The 23,560-nt window shown below is 48.4% G+C and overlaps 1 protein-coding gene across 3 annotated transcripts in view; it reads left to right on the plus strand.

The window, feature by feature from the left end:
• The window catches only part of CUNH2orf81 (chromosome unknown C2orf81 homolog), a 32,439-nt gene that overhangs the window by 2,585 nt on the left and 6,294 nt on the right, over positions 1-23,560 (plus strand). For all 3 annotated transcript variants that reach the window (XM_073562802.1, XM_073562804.1, XM_073562803.1), the window contains exon 2: positions 13,372-13,599. In XM_073562802.1, coding sequence (XP_073418903.1) covers positions 13,372-13,599 — 228 coding nt within the window. The remainder of the gene's footprint in view (positions 1-13,371; positions 13,600-23,560) is intronic.

A 23,560-nucleotide genomic window follows, 5' to 3' on the forward strand; every position in this document is an offset into this window, starting at 1 on the left:
CGTCTCCCCTGACTGCCGCCTGTCTGCCGTCTCCCCTGACTGCCGCCTGTCTGCCGTCTCCCCTGACTGCCGCCTGTCTGCCGTCTCCCCTGACTGCCGCCTGTCTGCCGTCTCCCCTGACTGCCGCCTGTCTGCCGTCTCCCCTGACTGCCGCCTGTCTGCCGTCTCTTCTCCCCTTATTTGGTGCCGATGTGACTCGGCCTTTTTTCTCCATTGATTCTGCCGGTTTGGGGTTTTTCGAGGTTTTTTTACAACTCAACATAGAAGCTTCTAGAGAAGAAATGCAGCCGAAGCGCAGAGTTCAGAGCACCGAGAGCGGAGATGTCGTGGGGTCCCGTCCGCTCTGCTTACACCGTGTTCACATATAGAGGAAATGCTGCAGATTTTCTGCACAAAAATTCTGTATTTAACCCCTTCACACCACAGCCCTGTTTTGTTTTTGGGTTTCTGTTTTTGGCTCCCCTTCTTCCCAGAGCCGTGACTTTCTTATTTTTGGCTCGTTCTGGCCGTGTGAGGGCTTCGTTTTTTGCGGGACGAGTTGTACTTTTGAACGACACCATTGGTTTTACCATGTCGTGTACTAGAAAATGGGAAAAAAATTCCAAGTGCGGTGTAATTGCAGAAAACCCTACAATCCCACAGTTGTTTTCTGTTTTTATGTAGGCTCACTAGATGCTACCGCCGCCCTTGTGACCCTCCAGGCCCTGACGAGCTCACACCAGACACGGCCAGGGTCTCCTTTATCTAAGTGGGGGAAAAAATTATACAGGTTGTTTGAAAAATTGCGCCATTTTCTGAGAGCCGCAGCGTCTCCATGTTTCCTGATCTGGGGTCGGGTGAGGGCTTATTGTTTGCGGGCCGAGCTGACGTTTTTATTGACACCGTATTGGTGCTGATACGATCTTATTGCATTTTAATACAATGTCGCGGCGACCAAAAAACGATAATTTTGGCGTTTTGACTTTTTTTTTCGCTACGCCGTTTAGTGATCGGGTTAATTATTATTATAGCTTGATAGAGCGGGCGATTCTGAATACGGCGATACCAAATATGTGTGTTTTCATTGTTTTATTTTGAGTGGGGTGAAAGAGGGCTGATTTGATTTTTTTTCATTTTTTTTTTTGTTTTCCTTTTCACTTGCTTCAATTGTCTCCATATGAGACTAGAAGCTGCGATCATCTGATGGCCTCTGCTGCACACAGGCGATGGTCAGATCACTTGTGTGTAGCCGAAATGCTCACTTCCTATGAGAGCCAGCAGCTTGGTGGCGCTCATAGCATTCTAGCAATGACAAGCACAGGGGTCGCCTCCAGAACCCGGGTTGTCATACCAACCCATCGGCGATCCGCCGTCACGGGCAATGATGAGCAGGATTAGTGACACGCTTCCAGCACGATCAGATTAAATGCCGCTGTCAGAGATTTACAGCTGCATTTAACAGGTTAACAGCTGTGGGTGGATCGCGATTCCACCCACAACTGTTAGGGGCTTATGTCATGTGCAGAGAAAGATGTGGGCTCAGCGCCAGAGCCCACATCAAAGGGAGAGCCACAACATGCACAGTACATGTCTGGCGCATGTCGTAAAGGGGTTAACTGTCCAAACAAACTGAATGTGATGTCCTGAGAACGGTGCCCCCTGTGGTCTAAAGACACCACTGACCTGCGCCCACTGTGGTCTAAAGACATCACTGACCTGCTCCCCCTGTGGTCTAAAGACACCACTGACCTGCGCCCCCTGTGGTCTAAAGACATCACTGACCTGCGCCCCCTGTGGTCTAAAGACATCACTGACCTGCGCCCCCTGTGGTCTAAAGACATCACTGACCTGCGCCCCCTGTGGTCTAAAGACATCACTGACCTGCGCCCCCTGTGGTCTAAAGACATCACTGACCTGCGCCCCCTGTGGTCTAAAGACATCACTGACCTGCACCCCCTGTGGTCTAAAGACACCACTGACCTGCGCCCCCTGTGGTCTAAAGACATCACTGACCTGCTCCCCCTGTGGTCTAAAGACACCACTGACCTGCTCCCCCTGTGGTCTAAAGACATCACTGACCTGCGCCCCCTGTGGTCTAAAGACATCACTGACCTGCGCCCCCTGTGGTCTAAAGACACCACTGACCTGCTCCCCCTGTGGTCTAAAGACACCACTGACCTGCTCCCCCTGTGGTCTAAAGACATCACTGACCTGCGCCCCCTGTGGTCTAAAGACATCACTGACCTGCGCCCCCTGTGGTCTAAAGACATCACTGACCTGCGCCCCCTGTGGTCTAAAGACATCACTGACCTGCGCCCCCTGTGGTCTAAAGACATCACTGACCTGCGCCCCCTGTGGTCTAAAGACATCACTGACCTGCGCCCCCTGTGGTCTAAAGACATCACTGACCTGCGCCCCCTGTGGTCTAAAGACATCACTGACCTGCGCCCCCTGTGGTCTAAAGACATCACTGACCTGCACCCCCTGTGGTCTAAAGACACCACTGACCTGCGCCCCCTGTGGTCTAAAGACATCACTGACCTGCGCCCCCTGTGGTCTAAAGACACCACTGACCTGCGCCCCCTGTGGTCTAAAGACAAACAGGATCATGGGGTGCATTAAAAGAGGTCTGGATACACATGGTGAGAGCATTATACTGCCTCTGTACAAATCCCTGGTTAGACCGCACATGGAGGACTGTGTACAGTTTTGGGCAGCGGTGCTCAGGAAGGATATAATAGAACTAGAGTGGGTACAAAGGAGAGCAACAAAATTAATAAAGGGGATGGGGGAACTACAATACCCAGAGAGATTAGCAAAATTTGGATTATTTAGTCTAGAAAAAAGACGACTGAGGAGCGATCTAATAACCATGTATAAGTATATAAGGGGACAATACAAATATCTTTCCGAGGATCTGTTTATACCAAGGAAGGTGCCGGTCACAAGGGGGCATTCTCTGCGTCTGGAGGAGAGAAGGTTTCTCCACCAACATAGAAGAGGATTCTTTACTGTTTGGGCAGTGAGAATCTGGAATTTCCTGCCTGAGGAGGTGGTGATGGCGAACTCAGTCGAAGGGTTCAAGAGAGGCCTGGATGTCTTCCTGGAGCGTAACAATATTGTATCTTACAGTGATTAGGTTCTTTAGAAGGACGGAGATCTGGGGATTTATTCTGACGGAATATAGGCTGAACTGGAGGGACACAGGACTTTTTTCAGCCTTGGTCACTATGTTACTATGTCCTTATAGACAGTAGAGAAATAAAGGATCATGGATTCTTGGAGCGTCCGAAATTCTCTCCAATATCTTGTTTGTTGGAGGAGATACAGAGACGAGGAGAGATCCTAGAAGAGGGGGACAGTCGCGTCTGCCGGTTATCTGGACTCAGTGGATGACTGTTCTGCTGTCCAGTGTCAGGGCTGGGGTGTACTGAGCTGTCACCCCTCTGTCTATGCACTCTCCTGGCTTTTTACCTGGGAACACGTGACTACTGAGCCTGGCGGCTTGTCCCTGAGTGGTGACACCTGATGGGATTCGCCTGGAGCTGTACACAGTCGTCCTCGTGCCGCGTTATGTGCAGGATCTCCGGTTTGCCCGGGGCAGCAGACTCTGCACACACAGACATGATATCAGCGTCATTGGTGATGGCACTAATCTCTGGGGTGTAGATATTGGGGTACAGCACCCAGTGTAAGGCCCCAGGGTTACACCTGTGCTACCAGCTGTGCCCAGGAGTGAGGTGGGTGGCTTAGAGGGTTTCCTGGCTCAGTGAGCAAAGCCTGCGCCCCCCGGATCTCATATCCACAAGTGCCAGGCCTCATGGTGGCGTCTGCTCTCGGATTAATCCTTTGACGTTTCTTTAGGGATTTTCTATTCTATTTTGTCCACACTGAGTTTTTTGAGGAGTTTAATGAGAAAATAAGTCTCCAAAATTCCTGCGTTTTCACAGCTTAGTCTAACAGTTTGTGATTCGAAAACTCAGCAAAACCCGCTCTGTGGCACAGTGTAAGGTCGGGGCCCGCGATCCGGAAGTGGCAGCCAGGCTTTGGAGGTCCGTTCTCTGCCGGCTATGTGATCACCGCGTCCAGTACATCCTGTGGGTGACATTTCTGTTGGAGACTCGCGTGTCCGTAATAGACATGCTGCGGTCTGGAGAGACGCTACCCTCGCCTGTCTCTGCGGGTGATCCACAGGTGAACGGCGGAAGGCTGCGCACATATAGTAGACCTGAGGTTTCTAGAAATTCCCCCACTATGCAGTAACATCGGCCGCTGCGGAGTGACCGCTGCACAAGTACGGAGCGTCTGACCCGCAGCTACTCCGGATCATGGGCACGCACCATTCGCCTGGGTGAGGGACCTAATTTATGCTAAGGGCCATATGGATATTTATACCGTCCTTCGGGGGCCATACAAATCCCACGCTAACTTTGCCCACAAAGTTCTAACTCTGGCACTAATCAGGTCGTGATGTTTCATTGCACGCGCGTCAGGGCTCAGAAGAGAACGCTGCATGTTCACAGAGAAAGAACAAATGAGTGGGCTGCCGGCCCAAGCACTGCAGTACCCGGGAATGCACCTGGGGGCCAAATAAAAGGCCATTAAGGGCCGCAGCCTGCGGGTCCCCACCACTGCTGTAAGGCAATGTTCACATACATACAGCATTTTGCAGTATTTTTTCCTGCGTCTGCAGCATTAGCAGAGCGGTGAGACTCCGATCTCCGGCACTCGCTGCGGTCTGTCCTCTGCAGATCAGTACTCCAGCGCCAGTCTGCAGCCGTCAATTCTTTCAGCGGTTTTTCACCCATAGAAAGCAATGAGAGTTTTTGGTGAATAAGACTAACTTTATTAAACATGTACAATGCGAAAATCACACGTAATCCGCACCTAGCTAAAAAAAAAATTAGCAAAAACCTGCATTGTGAATGCGTTTTTACTGCCAAGAGAGCAGTTTTTTGACTGCAGAAAAAAAATTGTGTGTGTGAATGTAGCCTAAATATCCTGTGGCCTTTGTGTTCTTTCCATTCATGGAGGCGCCTCGTGATTGTAGATGGTTAGACCATTGCGCCTCCGAGCAATAATATCTAGTTTAAGACAGAGCCGGTCTAACCACCTTTCTCATCATGTTGTTGACTTAGGGCCTCATCGGACCCATTTCCCACAATGTGGCCCTCGCGTTTTGCCTGCTCCGCTCCTATGGCACAAGTCTCCAGCAGTCGACCTTGTGCCTCTTGATTGTAGACAGTTGGACCATTGGGCCTTCGAGTGATCTGATCTGGTTTGGGGCAGAGCTGGTCTGACTGTTATGAGCTCATTTTCTGCTCCACCAGTTGAGAGTTCTCCTTCCGTTCTCCCTCTGGTGGTGACAGGAGGTAGTGAGGTTGGTTTAGGTGGTAGTGATCTGCCACCTGATGAGGAGGATAACGATTGGATCTCTGGAGTATCAGACTGGATATAAGACAGCCGACGCCCCATCCTGCTGCTGGTGATTCAGTCTGCTTCTCAGGTCTTGAACTTCAGCTCTCTTCCAGTCTTCTCAAGTTAAGTTTGTTTTTTGCTAATGTTCACACTTGCGCTTGTTGGTCAATTCAGTTTCTTGTGTGGTCAGCTTGCCCCTGCTGAGGCCATGCTGAACTTCCACTCCTATTTATCTGTATTTGCCAATTTGCCTTTTTGTCCCTTATTAGATTGGCCTCTTTTTGCTCTGTTTCAGAATATTCCAGAGTGCTGATATAGTGGGAGAAGTCTAGTGACTTCAGGGTTAATTTTGATATCAGACATGTTGGACATTATTTTGTAGGGTTTTTTGGCAGATTGCAGACAGTGGCTTTCCCTTCCTGTCCTTTCTAGTTAGTCGTGCCCCATCGTTTGCTCAGCCTATTTTCCTGCCTGTGTTTGTGTTTTCATCTTGCTTCACCGTCAATACATGTGTGAGGGCTGTCTATTCTTTTGGGGTCTGCTCTGGGGCAGTTAGTTTTCCATTTTCTTGCTTTAGGTTTATGTAGTCCTTCGGCGGTGACGAGGCGTCTAGGAACATCGTAGGAACACTCCACTGCTACTGTTAGTTGTGTGGTTAAGATCAGGGATCTGCAATCTGCACAGTTACCAACCTCTCTGGTTTTCTGGGACTTAGCTTTTTGTTGTTCCTCCTGGGTGACCCATTCATAACATCTGACCCCTTTTTCTCATCCTCTTGTTGACTTGGGGTCTCATGGTCCCTCTTCCCACAATGTGGCCCCTGTGTTTTGCCTGCTCCTGTCCTATGGCACACGTCTCCGGCATTGGACCTTACGCCTCTTGATTGTAGACAGATGGACCATTGGGCTTTCGAGTGATCTGATCTGGTTTAGGGCAGACCTGGTCTGACCCCTTTTTCTTATCCTCTTGTTGACTCGGGGACTCATGGTTCCGCTCTCCCACAATGTGGCCCCTGCGTTTTGCCTGCTCCTGTCCTATGGCACACGTCTCCGGCATTGGACCTGGCGCCTCTTGATTGTAGACAGTTGGACCATTGGGCCTTCGAGTGATCTGATCTGGTTTAGGGCAGACCTGGTCTGACCCCTTTTTCTCATCCTCTTGTTGACTCGGGGTCTCATGGTCCCTCTCTCCCACAATGTGGCCCCTGCGTTTTGCCTGCTCCTGTCCTATGGCACACGTCTCCGGCATTGGACCTTGCGCCTCTTGATTGTAGACAGTTGGACCATTGGGCCTTCGAGTGATCTGATCTGGTTTAGGGCAGACCTGGTCTGACCCCTTTTTCTCATCCTCTTGTTGACTCGGGGTCTCATGGTCCCTCTCTCCCACAATGTGGCCCCTGCGTTTTGCCTGCTCCTGTCCTATGGCACACGTCTCCGGCATTGGACCTTGCGCCTCTTGATTATAGACAGTTGGACCATTGGGCCTTCGAGTGATCTGATCTGGTTTAGGGCAGACCTGGTCTGACCCCTTTTTCTCATCCTCTTGTTGACTCGGGGTCTCATGGTCCCTCTCTCCCACAATGTGGCCCCTGCGTTTTGCCTGCTCCTGTCCTATGGCACACGTCTCTGGCATTGGACCTTGTGCCTCTTGATTGTAGACAGTTGGACCATTGGGCCTTTTGGGAGTTTTTGGAGGAATGTTGTTTTCTGCTATTTGGACTGCGCCTGGCCTGCAGCGTCTCCCGTCAGGAGCCTCGTCACTGAAGTCACATGCACTTTTTTTGCTACAAGGCGTTTTTCTAATTCTGAAATTAAAAAAAGAAAAACACCCAAAGGACCGAACATAAGAACAGCAAAGAGGATGTATTATAGAAAAGAATAGGCCGGAGATTGGGGCCAGTTGTCAAGTATTCTTTGGTGCGGCCCCATGCACAAGTCCCTTGGGGGTCTAGAACCTTGTTGACCTTACTTAACTCTTTATAGACCCATGATGTACGTTGTAGCCCCAATGTGCTGGCGGCTGTATGGATCAGGCTCAGGAGCAATGTTAGGTAGCCAAATCTGACCGTAGCGGCAGCAGCAAATGGTGCCATGGCACAGCAGCTCCTAACGGCGCCCACGGGGCAGGGTACAGGTGCAGCCAGGGGCCCGCTGGAAACCCTGTAACTGCCACCTTGGACTCATCTGTATGACATGTCCACGTACTGTCCGTCTGTTTTCTCAGCGCACAAACCCACAAAGTTTCATGGATAAATACACAAATCAATTTTAAAAATGTGTCTACGGTCCGTCAAACTGAGAACTGATCCTATTCTCATCACTATGGCGGGTCAGAGCTGGCCTTTTAAGGGAACCTGACAGGCTTTACTTGCTGCACAAACCCTGGACAAGCCACTGGCTGTACGATCACAGCCATGTATGCGATAAGCACTGTATAAGCAGGGGCTTGTCAGTCACTGTCAGCAGAGCGGCCATCGGAGACCCGCCTGTAGGACTAGTGCACAGGCAGCTCGGTCCCCGGCAGATATTAAAAGTATGTTTTTCTCTGAATTGCCGCAGTGTTTCAGACACAAGCACACATGCCTGTGATCCTACAGAAAGTGACTGATACATGCTGCCCTCAGTTTGGCCAGCATGTATTACCTGTCAGGTTCCCTTTAAGACGTATGAGGATCCATGTTAAACAGAGGACACACACTGAAGACTTCAGAGTTACATCCAAGCTACATCTGCATTTACATGATCCAATGTTAAGAGGCAAAAGATAAAAAAAAGTTCAGTTCACCTATTCGGTGAAGAAAAATGGATGCAACTAGGATAACGCCTGAGAAAAAAATCATTGTGTTTCTCTTGGATGTGAAGCCAGAGACTGTGCTGCGAAGCTCAGCCAGAGACTGTGCTGCGAAGCTCAGCCAGAGACTGTGCTGCGAAGCTCAGCCAGAGACTGTGCTGCGAAGCTCAGCCAGAGACTGTGCTGCGAAGCTCAGCCAGAGACTGTGCTGCGAAGCTCAGCCAGAGACTGTGCTGCGAAGCTCAGCCAGAGACTGTGCTGCGAAGCTCAGCCAGAGACTGTGCTGCGAAGCTCAGCCAGAGACTGTGCTGCGAAGCTCAGCCAGAGACTGTGCTGCGAAGCTCAGCCAGAGACTGTGCTGCGAAGCTCAGCCAGAGACTGTGCTGCGAAGCTCAGCCAGAGACTGTGCTGCGAAGCTCAGCCGAAGCTTAGCCAGAGACTCTCCTCAGATACTCTTCTTTGAAGCTTAGCTACACACTTTCCTCTGAAGCTCTCCTTGGAGGCTTAACCAAATACTTTTGTGTGAAGCTCGGCCGGAGACTTTTCGTGTGAAGCTCGGCCGGAGACTTTTCGTGCGAAGCTCGGCCGGAGACTTTTCGTGCGAAGCTCGGCCGGAGACTTTTCGTGGGAAGCTCGGCCGGAGACTTTTCTTGTGAAGCTCGGGCGGAGACTTTTCTTGTGAAGCTCGGCCGGAGACTTTTCGTGCGAAGCTCGGCCGGAGACTTTTCTTGTGAAGCTCGGCCGGAGACTTTTCTTGTGAAGCTCGGGCGGAGACTTTTCGTGTGAAGCTCGGGCGGAGACTTTTCGTGTGAAGCTCGGCCGGAGACTCAGCTTCACGGGATAGTCTGTATTACACTTTATAATGTAATCACAGGTTCACGTCACCTAGGAGGACTAAAAAAAAAAAACAAAGCATGTTTTAAAAAATATTGAAATAAAAAAGTATTCAAATTTAAATCACTTTTTCCCTTTTATAATACATATATTTGGTATCAGTGTATTGAAAAATCTGATCTATAAAAATATAACTGCAGAGGCTAAGCGCTGAGAAGAAAAAAAAAATGGCAGAATTGCTGTTTTTCCATCTTGCACAATAAAGTGATCAAAATAGTGTATGTCCCCAAAATGGTACCAATAGGACCTACAGCTGAATACACAGAAAACAAAACCCTCACACTGCTCCATGGGCGGAAAAATAAAAAAATGTTATGGGAGTCAGAAACAAAACAAGGTTCTGAATTATTTTTCACTTCTGAAGTATAGAAAACCCTAAGTTTTTAACATATGTTTAGTATCACTATGAGATTACTGAGAAATAATAATGAACAAAACATTGACATTTTGTACAGTACATAAACAATTGATGAGTTTTCTGGTGTTCTGTTAGGGGCTTACGATGTTGTAATAGCAGCAATTCCGGCATTTCACAGCGTTCACCGTATGGGTTCAATCATTTTTTTTCTTAAATTGGACTTTTACCGGACTCAGCAATGTATAATATGGAATAATTCTATTTATTTTTAGTGGGGGAGAGCAGGGATGATTAAACATGTTTTATAAAATATAAAGACATTATTTTAACCTGCCACCGTCTCGTCTGATTGTAGTACATCTGAAATCGTCTAGGCCATGTCAAGGACAGGATGCTGCTATTTTTCACTTTCCTTGTCTTCTGGTCTCTCCCGGGGGCTTCTGGTGTTGCTTATATCGCTGATTCTTTCCTTATTATCAGTGTACCTCATTGTAGATATGTCCGCTCCTGAATTACGTTATCTTCTCCCTCCAGATTGTAAACAATGAGACATGTCCTCCTCAGAAGTCATCTGATCTTGTGTAGAAGATGTGAAGGGCAGGATCTGTGATCTTCTACATTACTTCTGGTCTCTCCCGGGGGCTTCTGGTGTTGCTTATATCGCTGATACTTTCCTTATTATCAGTGTACCTCATTGTAGATGTGTCCGCTCCTGAATTACGGTATCTTCTCCCTCCAGATTGTAAACAATGAGACGTGTCCTCCTCAGAAGTCATCTGATCTTGTGTAGAAGATGTGAAGGGCAGGATCTGTGATCTTCTACATTACTTCTGGTCTCTCCCGGGGGCTTCTGGTGTTGCTTATATCGCTGATACTTTCCTTATTATCAGTGTACCTCATTGTAGATATGTCCGCTCCTGAATTACGTTATCTTCTCCCTCCAGATTGTAAACAATGAGACATGTCCTCCTCAGAAGTCATCTGATCTTGTGTAGAAGATGTGAAGGGCAGGATCTGTGATCTTCTACATTACTTCTGGTCTCTCCCGGGGGCTTCTGGTGTTGCTTATATCGCTGATACTTTCCTTATTATCAGTGTACCTCATTGTAGATATGTCCGCTCCTGAATTACGGTATCTTCTCCCTCCAGATTGTAAACAATGAGACGTGTCCTCCTCAGAAGTCATCTGATCTTGTGTAGAAGATGTGAAGGGCAGGATCTGTGATCTTCTACATTACTTCCGGTCTCTCCTGAGCTTCTGGTGTTGCTTAGATCACTGATACTTTCCTTATTATCAGTGTACCTCATTGTAGATATGTCCGCTCCTGAATTACGGTATCTTCTCCCTCCAGATTGTAAACAATGAGACGTGTCCTCCTCAGAAGTCATCTGATCTTGTGTAGAAGATGTGAAGGGCAGGATCTGTGATCTTCTACATTACTTCCGGTCTCTCCTGAGCTTCTGGTGTTGCTTAGATCACTGATACTTTCCTTCTTATTATGTGTACCATATTGTAGATGTGTCCGCTCCTGAATTATGGTATCTTCTCCCTCCAGATTGTAAACAATGAGACATGTCCTCCTCAGAAGTCATCTGATCTTGTGTAGAAGATGTGAAGGGCAGGATCTGTGATCTTCTACATTACTTCCGGTCTCTCCTGAGCTTCTGGTGTTGCTTAGATCACTGATACTTTCCTTCTTATTATGTGTACCATATTGTAGATGTGTCCGCTCCTGAATTATGGTATCTTCTCCCTCCAGATTGTAAACAATGAGACGTGTCCTCCTCAGAAGTCATCTGATCTTGTGTAGAAGATGTGAAGGGCAGGATATGTGATCTTCTACATTACTTCTGGTCTCTCCCGGACTTCTGGTGTTGCTTAGATCACTGATACTTTCCTTCTTATTATCAGTGTACCTCATTGTAGATATGTTCGCTCCTGAATTACGGTATCTTCTCCCTCCAGATTGTAAACAATGAGACGTGTCCTCCTCAAAAGTCATCTGATCTTGTGTAGAAGATGTGAAGGGCAGGATCTGTGATCTTCTACATTTCTTCTGGGCTCTCCCAGGCTTTTGGTGTTGCTGACATTATACGGCATTGCAGATATATCCACTCCTATAGTCTTTTCTCTGTCTGGATTGTGGTCTGTCTTCTCTGAGTGATCTAATCTTGACTAAAGGATGCGAAGGACAGAATCTGCGATTTTTCTTTGTGACTTGTCTTCTGGGCTTAATATATACGTAAATGGTTGCACTCAGTCGTGTTAAAGCATGTCAATGTGAAATCTATGAAATGTGAATAGCAAAAAATGGCTTTTGAATATTAGGAAAAATACATGAGACGCTTTGCACAAAATTTGGCCAAATAATGTCTGTCCATCAACCAACATCAAGGTGGTCTCGAGTCTGATGGGTCCCTGGCCAGTGTGAACACCGCTCTAAGGCTAATGTCTGATTGCATGGGTGATTGTGGACACCTCTCTCAGTAAAGCCTATATTTATGGGTTAGCAGGAACCAGCTGTAATTAAAACCACCACATGGTGAAGGGCGGGGTGCTCAGTCACAAAGCTAGCATACAAATAACAGAAAACTGACCGGCACATCAAGAACTAGTCTAGACTAGTCCACATTCCACATTCACACATTAACCTTAGAGTGGTGTTCACACTGGTCAGGGAGCCACCTGTTCAGACTTGATGTGCAAGTCAGTTTCTGTTATTTGTATGCTAGCTTTCTGGCGTTGTAGAGTTCATTGATACGGTACTTTCTCTCTTCATAGGAATCCAACAACACACTATAGATTTATCTACAATGGAAAAATATCTGGAAGTTCCTGGTTATATCCCGATGGCTAGGTGTCTTGACCTTTGTCCTGGTATATGAAGGAGCTTTTACAAAATTTCTGTCTAGTGTCCTAATACTATTGGACCTGCCGGTGTATAAAGACAGTGGAGATCTCCAGCTTTCACTCGACCTCGTTCAATACTCGCTGAGGTTATGAGATCCTCTGTCTGTATTTCGTGTTTTGGAGATACCATGGGCTCTCCCTATTTTCTCAAGTGGTGGCCAAAAATGGCCCCGATATCTGTGATTATTACCGTAATCTCTTCTTCCTCATGTGTTAGGGTACTGTCACACTTAGCGATGCACCAGCGATATGACGCGGTCAGGATCGCTGGTGCATCGCTAAGTGGTCGCTAGTGAGCTGCCACACAGGAAGATCTCACCAGCGACATCGCTGGGGACGGGGGTCGCTACTTACCTGTCACACTAGGCGATCCTGCGTCCTCCCGCCCGGCTCCACGCTCGTCTCTCCACAGGAAGCCCAGCAGGAAGCTGACGACGACAAACGGTCCAGGACGTTCTCGCGCGATCAGCGATAACCAGCGGGGGAGCGGGTCGTAGGTAAGTATCAGACACAGCAATATCGCTATAATGTCACAAGTTATAGCGATATTGCTAGCGATATCGCTAAGTGTGACAGGCCCTTTAGGCCCAGCTTAAGTACAGCTCCAATAAACCAGTGTAATGTTACTGAGCCTGTATGGTGAGTCCTCCACTGCACTCTTACTCCTTTATAATGGGGTAGTGCTGTGAACAGGCTCAGCTTTCTGCAGGTGTTGTGTTTTTTTCTGCTGACTGGACATTATATTATTATATTTCCTCCATTGTATGAGGGTGGTGGTCACCTCTCCTAGAAATGATGTGTTTCTTATCTTCAGCTCAAGAGCAGGGACACTTCCATTTTTTTCTTTCATGTTGTTACATAGGTATGAAGATCCATGTCCACCATCATTGCTTCGCTCCCTGGAGTGATCCCCGATCAGTCATAATAGAGATGACACCATTGTCGGCTGCGGTCATCCTCTGGTAAATTCTACATCACATACGTGGTGGAGTCATCGTCCATTATATCTTTTGTCCTGCAGGTCATGCCGCGTGTTTCTGTCTCTAAGTCTCGGGGGGACAAGTCGCGAACTGTGACTGTAGCTCCTCTCCCACCAGTGACCGTGGATATCATACCAGGACGCTTCACCGAGGATGACTGGATGTCCATGGTGACGGCTGAAGATGGAGAACATGTGGTGGGAGACATAGTAGATTCTCTGATCAGCCACGTCATGGAGGAGTGCCTGACAGTCTATCTCCAGCAGCAGGTACACGTACCCAAGAGGAGGATATAAGAAACAGAAAGAGTTCTATGGAATAACGAGAGGGGTTATGGGAAGTAATGGGAGGAGTTATGGGGAGTGTCACGAATTGCAAGGGGGATATATTTGAGTATCCCACTGCTGCCACCAGTATGTCAGGAACCGGGGTTGTTTGGTTGCCCCTCGGTTCGTCTCAGCAAGGATTTATGTATATCCCGCTTTCCAATTTCCGGTTTGGACTTTGCAGCTCTCCGACGCCCCCTTACCCTCAGATCAGTCAGGGAGCTGCACCTAGGATAAGTAGTCGCTGGACGGGCCGCCTCACCGCGTCGAGCTAATGGGAAGGCTGCAGTGAGGGAGATGACTAATCCCGTCCTAGGCGGGATGTACACTTATCAAACTCCGTCCGACACTGCCAGGATCCCCCCCAAAAGCCCCGAACACCCTTCGCTGCCACCAGCTCCTGGTTCTAGAACATTGGTCCCCAACCTTTTTGACCTACTGAGCCACCTTCAGGTCTGAGAGAGGGTCACGAGACACATCCAGCTCCCTCCCCCTCACTGTAGTGGCAATCAGAGGCCCCATTACAGGTATAATGATGACCAAAGCTTTTCCACAGAAATCCCCCGAAGCAGTATAACAAGATCCAGTGGTCCCCACAATTCCTCCATTCAGTATTTTCCCATCCAGCACTCCCAACACTCTGTCATATCCAGCTTCAAGCACCTCCTCTAACATGTAGTATCATCCTGTTTCCAGCGAACCATACTTAAATTAAATCGAAACCCCTGAGACCAGTATATATGCATCCACATCTGCTCTTCTGGCAGGGCTACTCACAAAATTCACCATTTTGAGATGTGCTCCTCATACCTGTTTACTAGACGTGGAGGTATTGCACCAAGCTGGCAGACAGTCGCGAGCCACAATTCATGGGACCACGAGCCACTTGTGGCTCCCGACCCACAGGTTAGGGACCCCCGTCCTAGAATATGGGGCAGGAGTCACTCCAATAAGTAGCGAATTTAGCCTCAGAGGACGTGAAGATACGTTTTAGGGCAAAGAGAAACAAAGCTAGTAATTTTATAGATTTTACTCAAAAAGGTAGGCAGTGTTTACAACAAGTATAAAAGATATTACAAAATGAGATAATGGAAATATGTACAAATGATTACAAAATAACAGGGATTAAAAGGAGAAAAACACTTACAGTTGCTTGTCATTCCATAGCAGACCAGGGGCGATATATCACAGTGCATCACAGAGCCTCTCTCTATCAGGGTTCCAGGGCAAAAACCCCTGCAAAATGAGCTCCCACTATCTTATACTCCCTGGTCGTGACATCACTGAGGGGGCTGAGTTATGGAAGCAAACCTCTTTCCTCAGAGGGGCTAACACGTACTGAAAACTCATAAGTATCATATCTCGGGAAGGGAACCTCGTAGAGTAACGACGGAACTACCATCCTTCCGAGCATGAGCCTGGCGTTAATTTGAGCCCAAGCACAAAGTACCTGTATGGACCGGTTAAGTAGGAATCCATTTCTTGGATTCCGCTGAAGCTGGAGTCTAGAAAGCTAAAGGGGTGGGTAGCTTTAACGAAGCACATCCCAAATATGTATCTTTCATACCTATAACACCAACTGGGGTCAAGATCTGCCCTAATATTTAGATCTTAAATCAACTATCTTGGACAAAAGAGCACATGTTTCCCCAACTGCCTTCAGCCAGCGTAGGGCCATAAACTAGTATCACGTTACACAGAGTGTGGAGCTAGAAGGAGCTGGGAGGGGAGGGGGACGAAAAGCCCACAGTGTGTGTCTTGCACAGACCTAATGGATGTAGCAGAGGTCCGTGTGTGTGTGTGACAATGGAAAGTTCTAGGAGGGTACTACGAATATGAGCATAATCGTAGTATCATTACAGGGAGTAGTGGGATGGATTATGTGGAGTAATAAGATGAGTTATGTGGAGTAGTGGGATGGATTATTCTGAGTATTAGGAAGAGTTATGTGGAGTAGTGGGATGTATTATGTGGCGTAATTATTATGCTTATGTTGAGTAATAGGAGGAGTTATGTGAAGTAGTGGCATGGATTATTTTGGGTAATAGGAGGAGTTATGTGGAGTAGTGGGATGGATTATTCTGAGTATTAGGAAGAGTTATGTGGAGTAGTGGGATGGATTATGTGGCGTAATGGGAGGAGGTATGTGAAGTAGTGGGATGGATTATGTTGAGTAGTGGGATGGATTATGTTGAGTAGTGGGATGGTTTATGTGGAGTAGTGGGATGGTTTATGTGGAGTAATGGGAGGAGTTATGTGGAGTAATGGGAGGAGTTATGTGGAGTAATGGGAGGAGTTATGTGGAGTAGTGGGAGGAGTTATGTGGAGTAGTGGGAGGAGTTATGTGGAGTAGTGGGAGGAGTTATGTGGAGTAGTGGGAGGAGTTATGTGGAGTAATGGGAGGAGTTATGTGGAGTAATGGGAGGAGTTATGTGGAGTAATGGGATGAGTTATGTGGAGTAATGGGATGAGTTATGTGGAGTAATGGGATGAGTTATGTGGAGTAATGGGAGGAGTTATGTGGAGTAATGGGAGGAGTTATGTGGAGTAATGGGAGGAGTTATGTGAAGTAATGGGAGGAGTTATGTGAAGTAATAGGATGAGTTATGTGAAGTAATAAGATGAGTTATGTGGAGTAGTGGAATGGATTATTCTGAGTATTAGGAAGAGTTATGTGGAGTAGTGGGATGGATTATGTGGCGTAATGGGAGGAGGTATGTGAAGTAGTGGGATGGATTATGTTGAGTATTAGGAAGAGTTATGTGGAGTAATGGGATGGTGTTATGAATGGGTCACCGAGGAGGATAGCAGGCCCAGGCTAAGCCACAGAAAACCAGAGAGGTTGGTAACTAAGTGGATTGCAGACCCCTGATCCTGTCCACACAACTAGCACTAGCCGTGGAGCGTACCTACGATGATCCTAGCCTCGGCACAACTGGAGCGCTAACAGCCTAAAGCAAGAAAGGGGAAATCTAAACTGCCCCGTAGCAGACCCCAAAGGAATAGATAGCCCTCAAACATATATTGTCGGTGAGACAAGATGAAAACACAAACGCAGGTAGGAAAATAGGCTGAGCAAATGATGGGGCCCAAACTAACTAGACAGGACAGGAAAGGAAAGACACTGTCTGCAATCACGCAAAAACCCTGCAAAAAGTCCAACACGTCTGATGCACAAAAACACTGAAGTCGCACGACTTCGCCCCCCACTATATTAGCACTCTGGTAAATTCTAAAAGCAAAGCAAAAAGAGACCAATATAAAAGGGGACAAAACAAACTGGAACATGCAGTAACATATGGGCGGTGATTCAGCACAGCCCCAGCCGGAGCTGGCTGACCCGCACCAAACAGAGATAGACAAAACCAGATCAAATGCAAACAGAACAGCAAATGAACCACTTAGCTGAACATGCAGGGAAAGACCAGGAGACATCAGACCTCAGCAGGAACAGGAAGAAAATCACCAGCAGGGATAGAGGGAGTCAGCTGTCTTATATCCCAATCAGAAACCCCAGATCTCCAATCGTCTTCCTCATTATCAGATGGCAAGCCTCTGTCAATCAGATCAGCTCCACTACCTCAGTAACCACCAGAGGGAGCCCAGAAAGAGAACTCTCAATCTGACCAGCTCCACTATCTTCAGTAATCACCAGAGGGAAGCCAGAGAGAGAATTCACAACAGTACCCCCCCCTTGAGGAGGGGTCACCGAACCCTCATCCACGCCACCAGGCCGGTCAGGATGGGCCCGGTGAAAAGTACGAACCAATCTTTCGGCATGAATGTCAGAAGCAGAGACCCAAGAATTATCCTCCTGGCCATAACCCTTCCATTTGACCAGGTACTGGAGTCTCCGTCTAGCATAACGAGAATCCAATATTTCTAGGACGTCCTATCCCGACAGCATCATGGGGTTGTCCTTCCTTCATCCTTATAGGGACAGGAAATGCACGAGAGGTTAAAAGGTCCCCTCCCACTCCCACACTCCAGTGTTTTTCCTGTCCCTGTAAGGACAGGCGCGAGAGCGCCGCGGAGGAAGATAGCTGCGGCATCCACAGGATCGTCAGAATCTTACCAAGGGGCCAGGGGGATCGGGGTCCAAGGCCAAGCTTCTCCCGTCCGATGCGGCACTCCCCTAAGGGGGGGGTTCTCCGCCAGGCATCCCATGGAGCGCTGCTCCGGGACTCGGAGCCGCTTCCCCTCAGCGGGGCTCTCGGCTCCCGACGTCACACACTGCATCATCCCCAGGGCTGTGGCCGCATCATTTCCGGGCGCCAGATGATGACTTCCGGTTGCGTCGCACCGGGCATGGAGCACAACAGAGCCGGGAACGGAACGGCGGCGCGGGGACAGCAGACGGCATGAGGATCAATCGACCCACTCAAGGCAAGGTAGGACAGTGGCGGGGGTCGGCCATACAGACTACCATACACCGCCAGGAAAGACGTTGTGGAAGCAGCCATCACCCTGAACCACCAATGTCTGTAAGTAGTGGGCACGATGGACATGACATATGTAAGACAGGAGCTTTAACCAAAAAGCTTCCGTGCTTTACGATAGAAAAAGACGGCACCGACTCCTGCAGCATCAACCTCCAGGAAAGCGGGCAGATCCAATAAACGCCATCTGTGCCGGCAAACTACCAGGGGGCTGACCAGGCGGTCCTTCTAGGCTGAGCGTAACTGCTCTCGTCAGCGTAACTGCTCTCGTCAGGTGTCAGCCGCTAGGCAGCGCGAGGCTGGGCAGACCAGGGGCAAATCGACAGGCATACCTTTAAACCCCTATGCGAAGAGTGCACCCTCAGGTTCGTCAGAGGCAAACAAGCCTCTTTTCCCCCGCTGAGACGTGCACAATGGTCAGAGGGAGGTCCAGGCCTCTGCCTCAGGTCTGCTACCTCCTCAGTCATCCAGCAAGATGTTTGGGGCCCGTTAAAGACCATATCCGTACAAGGATTCTAGAGGAATGGGAGGACGCTGAGGAGCGGCTCATCGTTCCTCGAGTCCTTGGGCTTCAACTACCCATTAACCAGGTTAACACTCGGGATGAAGTTCCTAAGATCGACACCCCTAGTGGCCAGGGTGTCACGGAAGTTTTCAATTCCCTTTGAAGATACTTCTAGTCACATCGGTCGTCAGATACATGCATCTATGGATCGACCAGTTAGAGCACCGATCAAAAGGGAAAACCCCTAGACGTGATATCTTAGAAAGCCTTCCCCTGTTGAGAATTACAACTGGATTTCTGGTGGAAGCTTCAGCCGAATCAGTGCGTTTCGCGGCCAGGAATAATTCTTTATCCATTTGGCTTGCCAAGCCATAGGGATGAAGACCTGGTCAGGGGATTACCAGTCGAAAAATAAGTTACGTGATTTACCTTCTCAGTCGGAGGAGTATTCAGGCTGGTCTTAGATAAAATACTGGAAGGCCATGGACATCAAAAAAGGATATTTTCCCTTCAGAGGTCCTATCCTCTGGGCCATGACCCTTCCAATCCACTAGATAATATTTACCGAGCCAACAGTAGCAGACTGAGCAGGATGCTGAGAACGATGTCTTTGCTGAGCAGACTCCACTACGGCCGGGGAGGAATGGGAGACCACAGACGGCAAGGCTCGTGATTCCTGCTGTGCAGAGGCAGGAACCCAACGCTTAACATTACCCTCCTCCTATGGCCCCCTCCCCCCTGTGCCTCGTAATGCTCAAAGGCCGCAATGAGAAAGGGAGCACAAATGTTCTCCTCAGGCTCCCAGGATAGAGGGAAAAGAAGATCAGCTCGATATCCGTAGGGGGTCACCTCAAAAACTTCTCAGAGGCATGGGGGCTTATCTCCCAGAATCAGTGGATCCTGAATACAGTTTCCCAGGGCTATACCCTTGAATTCACAAAGCCCCCCCCCCCAGCACGGTTTGTAGTTACAATTCAAGTCCAAAACCCTTATAGACCCTGTATGGGCAGACGTAAAGATCTGCTAGGGTCAGAAATAGTGGTTCTGGTCCCAGGAACTGAGAGAGGTCAAGGCCTCTATTCAACTCTCTTCACAACCCTTTGGGGGAGAGTTGGACCATTATAAATTTAAAAACCACTTAACCAGTGGGTCCGATACACAAGATTCCGGTTGGAGTCCCTAAAAACCACCATCCCTCTGATAGAGTAGAACACCACAATGTGCACAATAGATCTAAAGAGTGCATTCTATCCGGTTTCCCATCCACCCTCCCTCTCAGAAGTTCCTGCGATTTGCCCTAAAAATAAAAAGCGGGTACTACCATTTTCAGATTCAGGCTCGTCCTTTCGGCCTAGCTTCAGCACCTGGGTTTTCATGAAGCTGGTCGCCAAGATCGTGGCACACTTAAGACAAGCGGCATAATCATCGTGCCATACCTGGACGACTTCCTTGTAATATCTAGTTCAGCATCAGAGTTAAAAGACAACTCGACTTGGTAATCGCCACGCTTGAGATTCTAGATGAATCCTAAACAAGACAAGTCAGACCTGCAGCCCGGTACCCCGGGAGGGGAAAGAATTCCTGGGAATCATGTTAGGTTCCAAGAGAGGAATCTCGTTTACCGGAAGTAAAAAAGAAAAAAAAAAAGTTTGCCAGCTATGACGAGATTGAATATCCATAAGAACCGCAATGAAGGTCCTAGGTACCCTGACAGCATACATACCCTGCGTAATGGGACGAGAAGACTACAAAGGGAAATCGGGTCAAAGTGGGACAGACGGCAGACCTCTCTGGACAAAGACACTCGGCCGTCCTCAGACCTAAAATCATCTCCAAAGTGGTGGACCAGTCACAAGAACCATCAGCCTGGGGGTGCCTCGGATCCTATCACCATGCGGGACTGTCGTTACGGACGCCAGCAGGAAAGGATGTGGGGCCCATCTGAAAGGAAGGTACCTTCAGGGACATGGCCCGGAAGCATCAGTTCACAGTCCTCAAACTAGGAGCAGTTCGGGAGACACTAAAACGAAGCCGGTCGAGTCTACAGGGCCAACTTAGGTAAGCCAGGTCAAACATCGTAACCACAGTGTCTTTCCTACGCCACCAGGGGGAAAGCTTCAGAACCTGGCGGCCCACATCTTCACCGGGGCAGAGAACAATGTTCGCTCCATATGACCGGTACACCCGCAAGGCACCAGGAACAACATAGCCGACTATTTGAACAGGACAAGAAGTCCGAGCCACCGAGTGGACCCCTCAGCTAGACCTCTTTGCGTCAAGGAAGAACACCAGGCTACAGAGATTCTTCTCCCTCAATCCAGCGGACCATCCAAAGGGGTCGACGCCTTGAATCAGATATTGAGTGGGGGACTGCTATACGGGCTTCCCCCGATTGCTATATTACCGAGAGTCTTCAGGAAGATCCAGGAAGAAGGCTGGTGATGCTAGTGGTACTCTTCGGGCCCGGGCGAAGTTGGTTCCCCCTCCTGAAGAAGATGGCTCAGGAAGGGCTGCCCATCTACCAACGCCAGAGGATTTACTTTCCCAATGCCCAGTTCTGCACCCAGATCCGGTGACCCTACAGTTGGCAGCATGGATCCTGAGAGACTGATCCTAAGATCCAGAGACCTCTCCTACCAATTGATCTCAAAGATGCAGACCAGCTGTAAGCCGGTTACCGAGAGCAATCTATTGCAAAATCTTGGGGAAGTTCTGCTCAGAAGGTGGTAGTATCCCCATAGACCCGTCTTGCCCATATATCCCTCAAATCCTTGACTTCCTCCAGGCAGGACTTAATAAAGGTCTGAGTCCAAGCACATTGAAAGTTCAGATAGCAGCTTGGAGTACTTTCTTTGATTTCTCCGTGGCCTTTCATCCGTGGATAACATGTTTTACAAAGGCCATCCAGAGATTGATACCCACGTTAAGGAAAACAGTTCCCCGTGAGACCTAAATCAGTTATTTAACGCTCTATGCAGACCACCATATGAGCCAATATCAGAGATTGATGTCACAAACTTACACAAAAACACATCCTTTGGGTAGCCATCACCTCAGCCAAGCGGCTGGGTGAGATCCAGGCTGTGTCAGTCCAGAACTCCTACATTCAAATGACGACTGCATAATACTAAAACTGAACCCAGGATTCCTCCCTTAGGTAGTATCTCCCCAAAATTTTAGACCAGGAGATAGTCCTACCCTCATTCTGCCCATCCCGGAAAACAATAAAGAAAGATTCTTTCACTCATTGGACGTCAGACGAGCGGTCACATGCTACTTAGAGGCCACTCAGGAGTGGCTACAGGACACAAAATTGTTTGTCCAATACAGGGTAGAAATAAAGATAAAGGCGCATCTACTCACGCCATAACAGGGCGGATAAGTCAATTATCTCCTCAGCATACGAGGCCGAGGGATTACCGATACCAGTGGAGCTTAGAGCTCATTCCACTGGGGTGGTGGTGACGTCATGGGCAGAGAGGGCGGGAGCCTCAGTAGAGCAAATATGCGGGGCCGCCACTTGGTCTACACTAGAAACTTTCGGTAGACACTATAAATTGGACACGCTAGCAGCTAGCCAGAAGACCTGCGGTCATAAGGTGCTACAAGCAGTAGTCCCACCCTAAACGAATTCCTACTTTGGTATTCCCCATGGTGCTGTCAGGATAGGACGTCCTGGAAAATGGAGATTAGACCTACCGGTAATGTTATTTCCAGGAGTCCATCCTGACAGCACTGGTAGTTCCCTCCAGATGATTTGTATTGGTAATAATATGCTTGTACTAAATCTAAATAAATAATAATTGCATCCATACTGGTGTGGTACTTGAAAAATCACTGGAGTGTGGGAGTGGGAGGGGACCTTTTAACCGCTCGTGCATTTCCTGTCCCTATAAGGATGAAGGAAGGACAACCCCATGGTGCTGTCAGGATGGACTCCTGGAAATAACATTACCGGTAGGTCTAATCTCCGTTTTCCTCTACCTCATAATCCAAATTACCTTTAACCAATACAGGGTCAGGAGGCGCCGCCATGGGAACTACTGGCTCTACAAACCTCTTCAACAAGGATTTATGGAACACATTATGAATCTTAAATGTAACTGGAAGAGCCAAAAGGAAAGAAACGGGATTAAGGATTTCCAAAATCTTATAAGGTCCAATGAATCTTGGCTTGAATTTTGGAGACGCAACCTTCATGGGAATATTCTTTGAAGTCAACCAAACCATATCACTCACTTTAAACCGAGGACCAATGGTCCTATGCCGGTTGGAAAACCGTTGGGCTTTTTCCTGAGAGTGGGACAACTTATCCACCACTTGGTTCCAAATCTGCTGCATTCTCTCTACCACAGAATCCACACTTGGGCAGGCCGAAGATTCCACCTGCCCTGAAGAAAATCGAGGATGAAACCCAAAGTTACAGAAAAAGGGCGACATCAAAGTGGCAGAACTAGCCCTATTGTTTAGCGCAAATTCGGCCAAGGGCAAAAATAAGACCCAGTCATCCTGATCAGCAGATATGAAACATCTCAAATAGGATTCCAAAGTCTGGTTTGTTCTCTCAGTCTGCCCATTGGTCTGAGGATGAAATGCAGAGGAGAAAGATAACTGAATTCCCAGTTTGGAACAAAAAGCTCTCCAAAATCTGGAAACAACCTGGACTCCTCTGTCCGACACAATGTTCTCAGGAATCCCGTGCAACCGAACCACCTGTTGTAAAAACAAGGGCACCATCTCAGAAGAAGATGGCAACTTTGGGAGTGGTACAAGATGGATCATCTTAGAAAATCTAACACAGATCACCCAGATAAGTCATTCTTTGAGAGACCGGAAGATCAGCAATAAAATCCATTGAGATATGAGTCCATGGCCTCCTGGGCACTGGCAGGGGCATCAACAACCCACTAGAACGAGAACAGGGCTTGGACCGAGAACAAGTCCCACAGGGCTGCACAAA

Source organism: Dendrobates tinctorius, unplaced genomic scaffold (assembly GCF_039654945.1).
Source record: "Dendrobates tinctorius isolate UK_male_01 unplaced genomic scaffold, ASM3965494v1 ptg000367l, whole genome shotgun sequence".
NCBI lineage: Eukaryota > Metazoa > Chordata > Amphibia > Anura > Dendrobatidae > Dendrobates > Dendrobates tinctorius.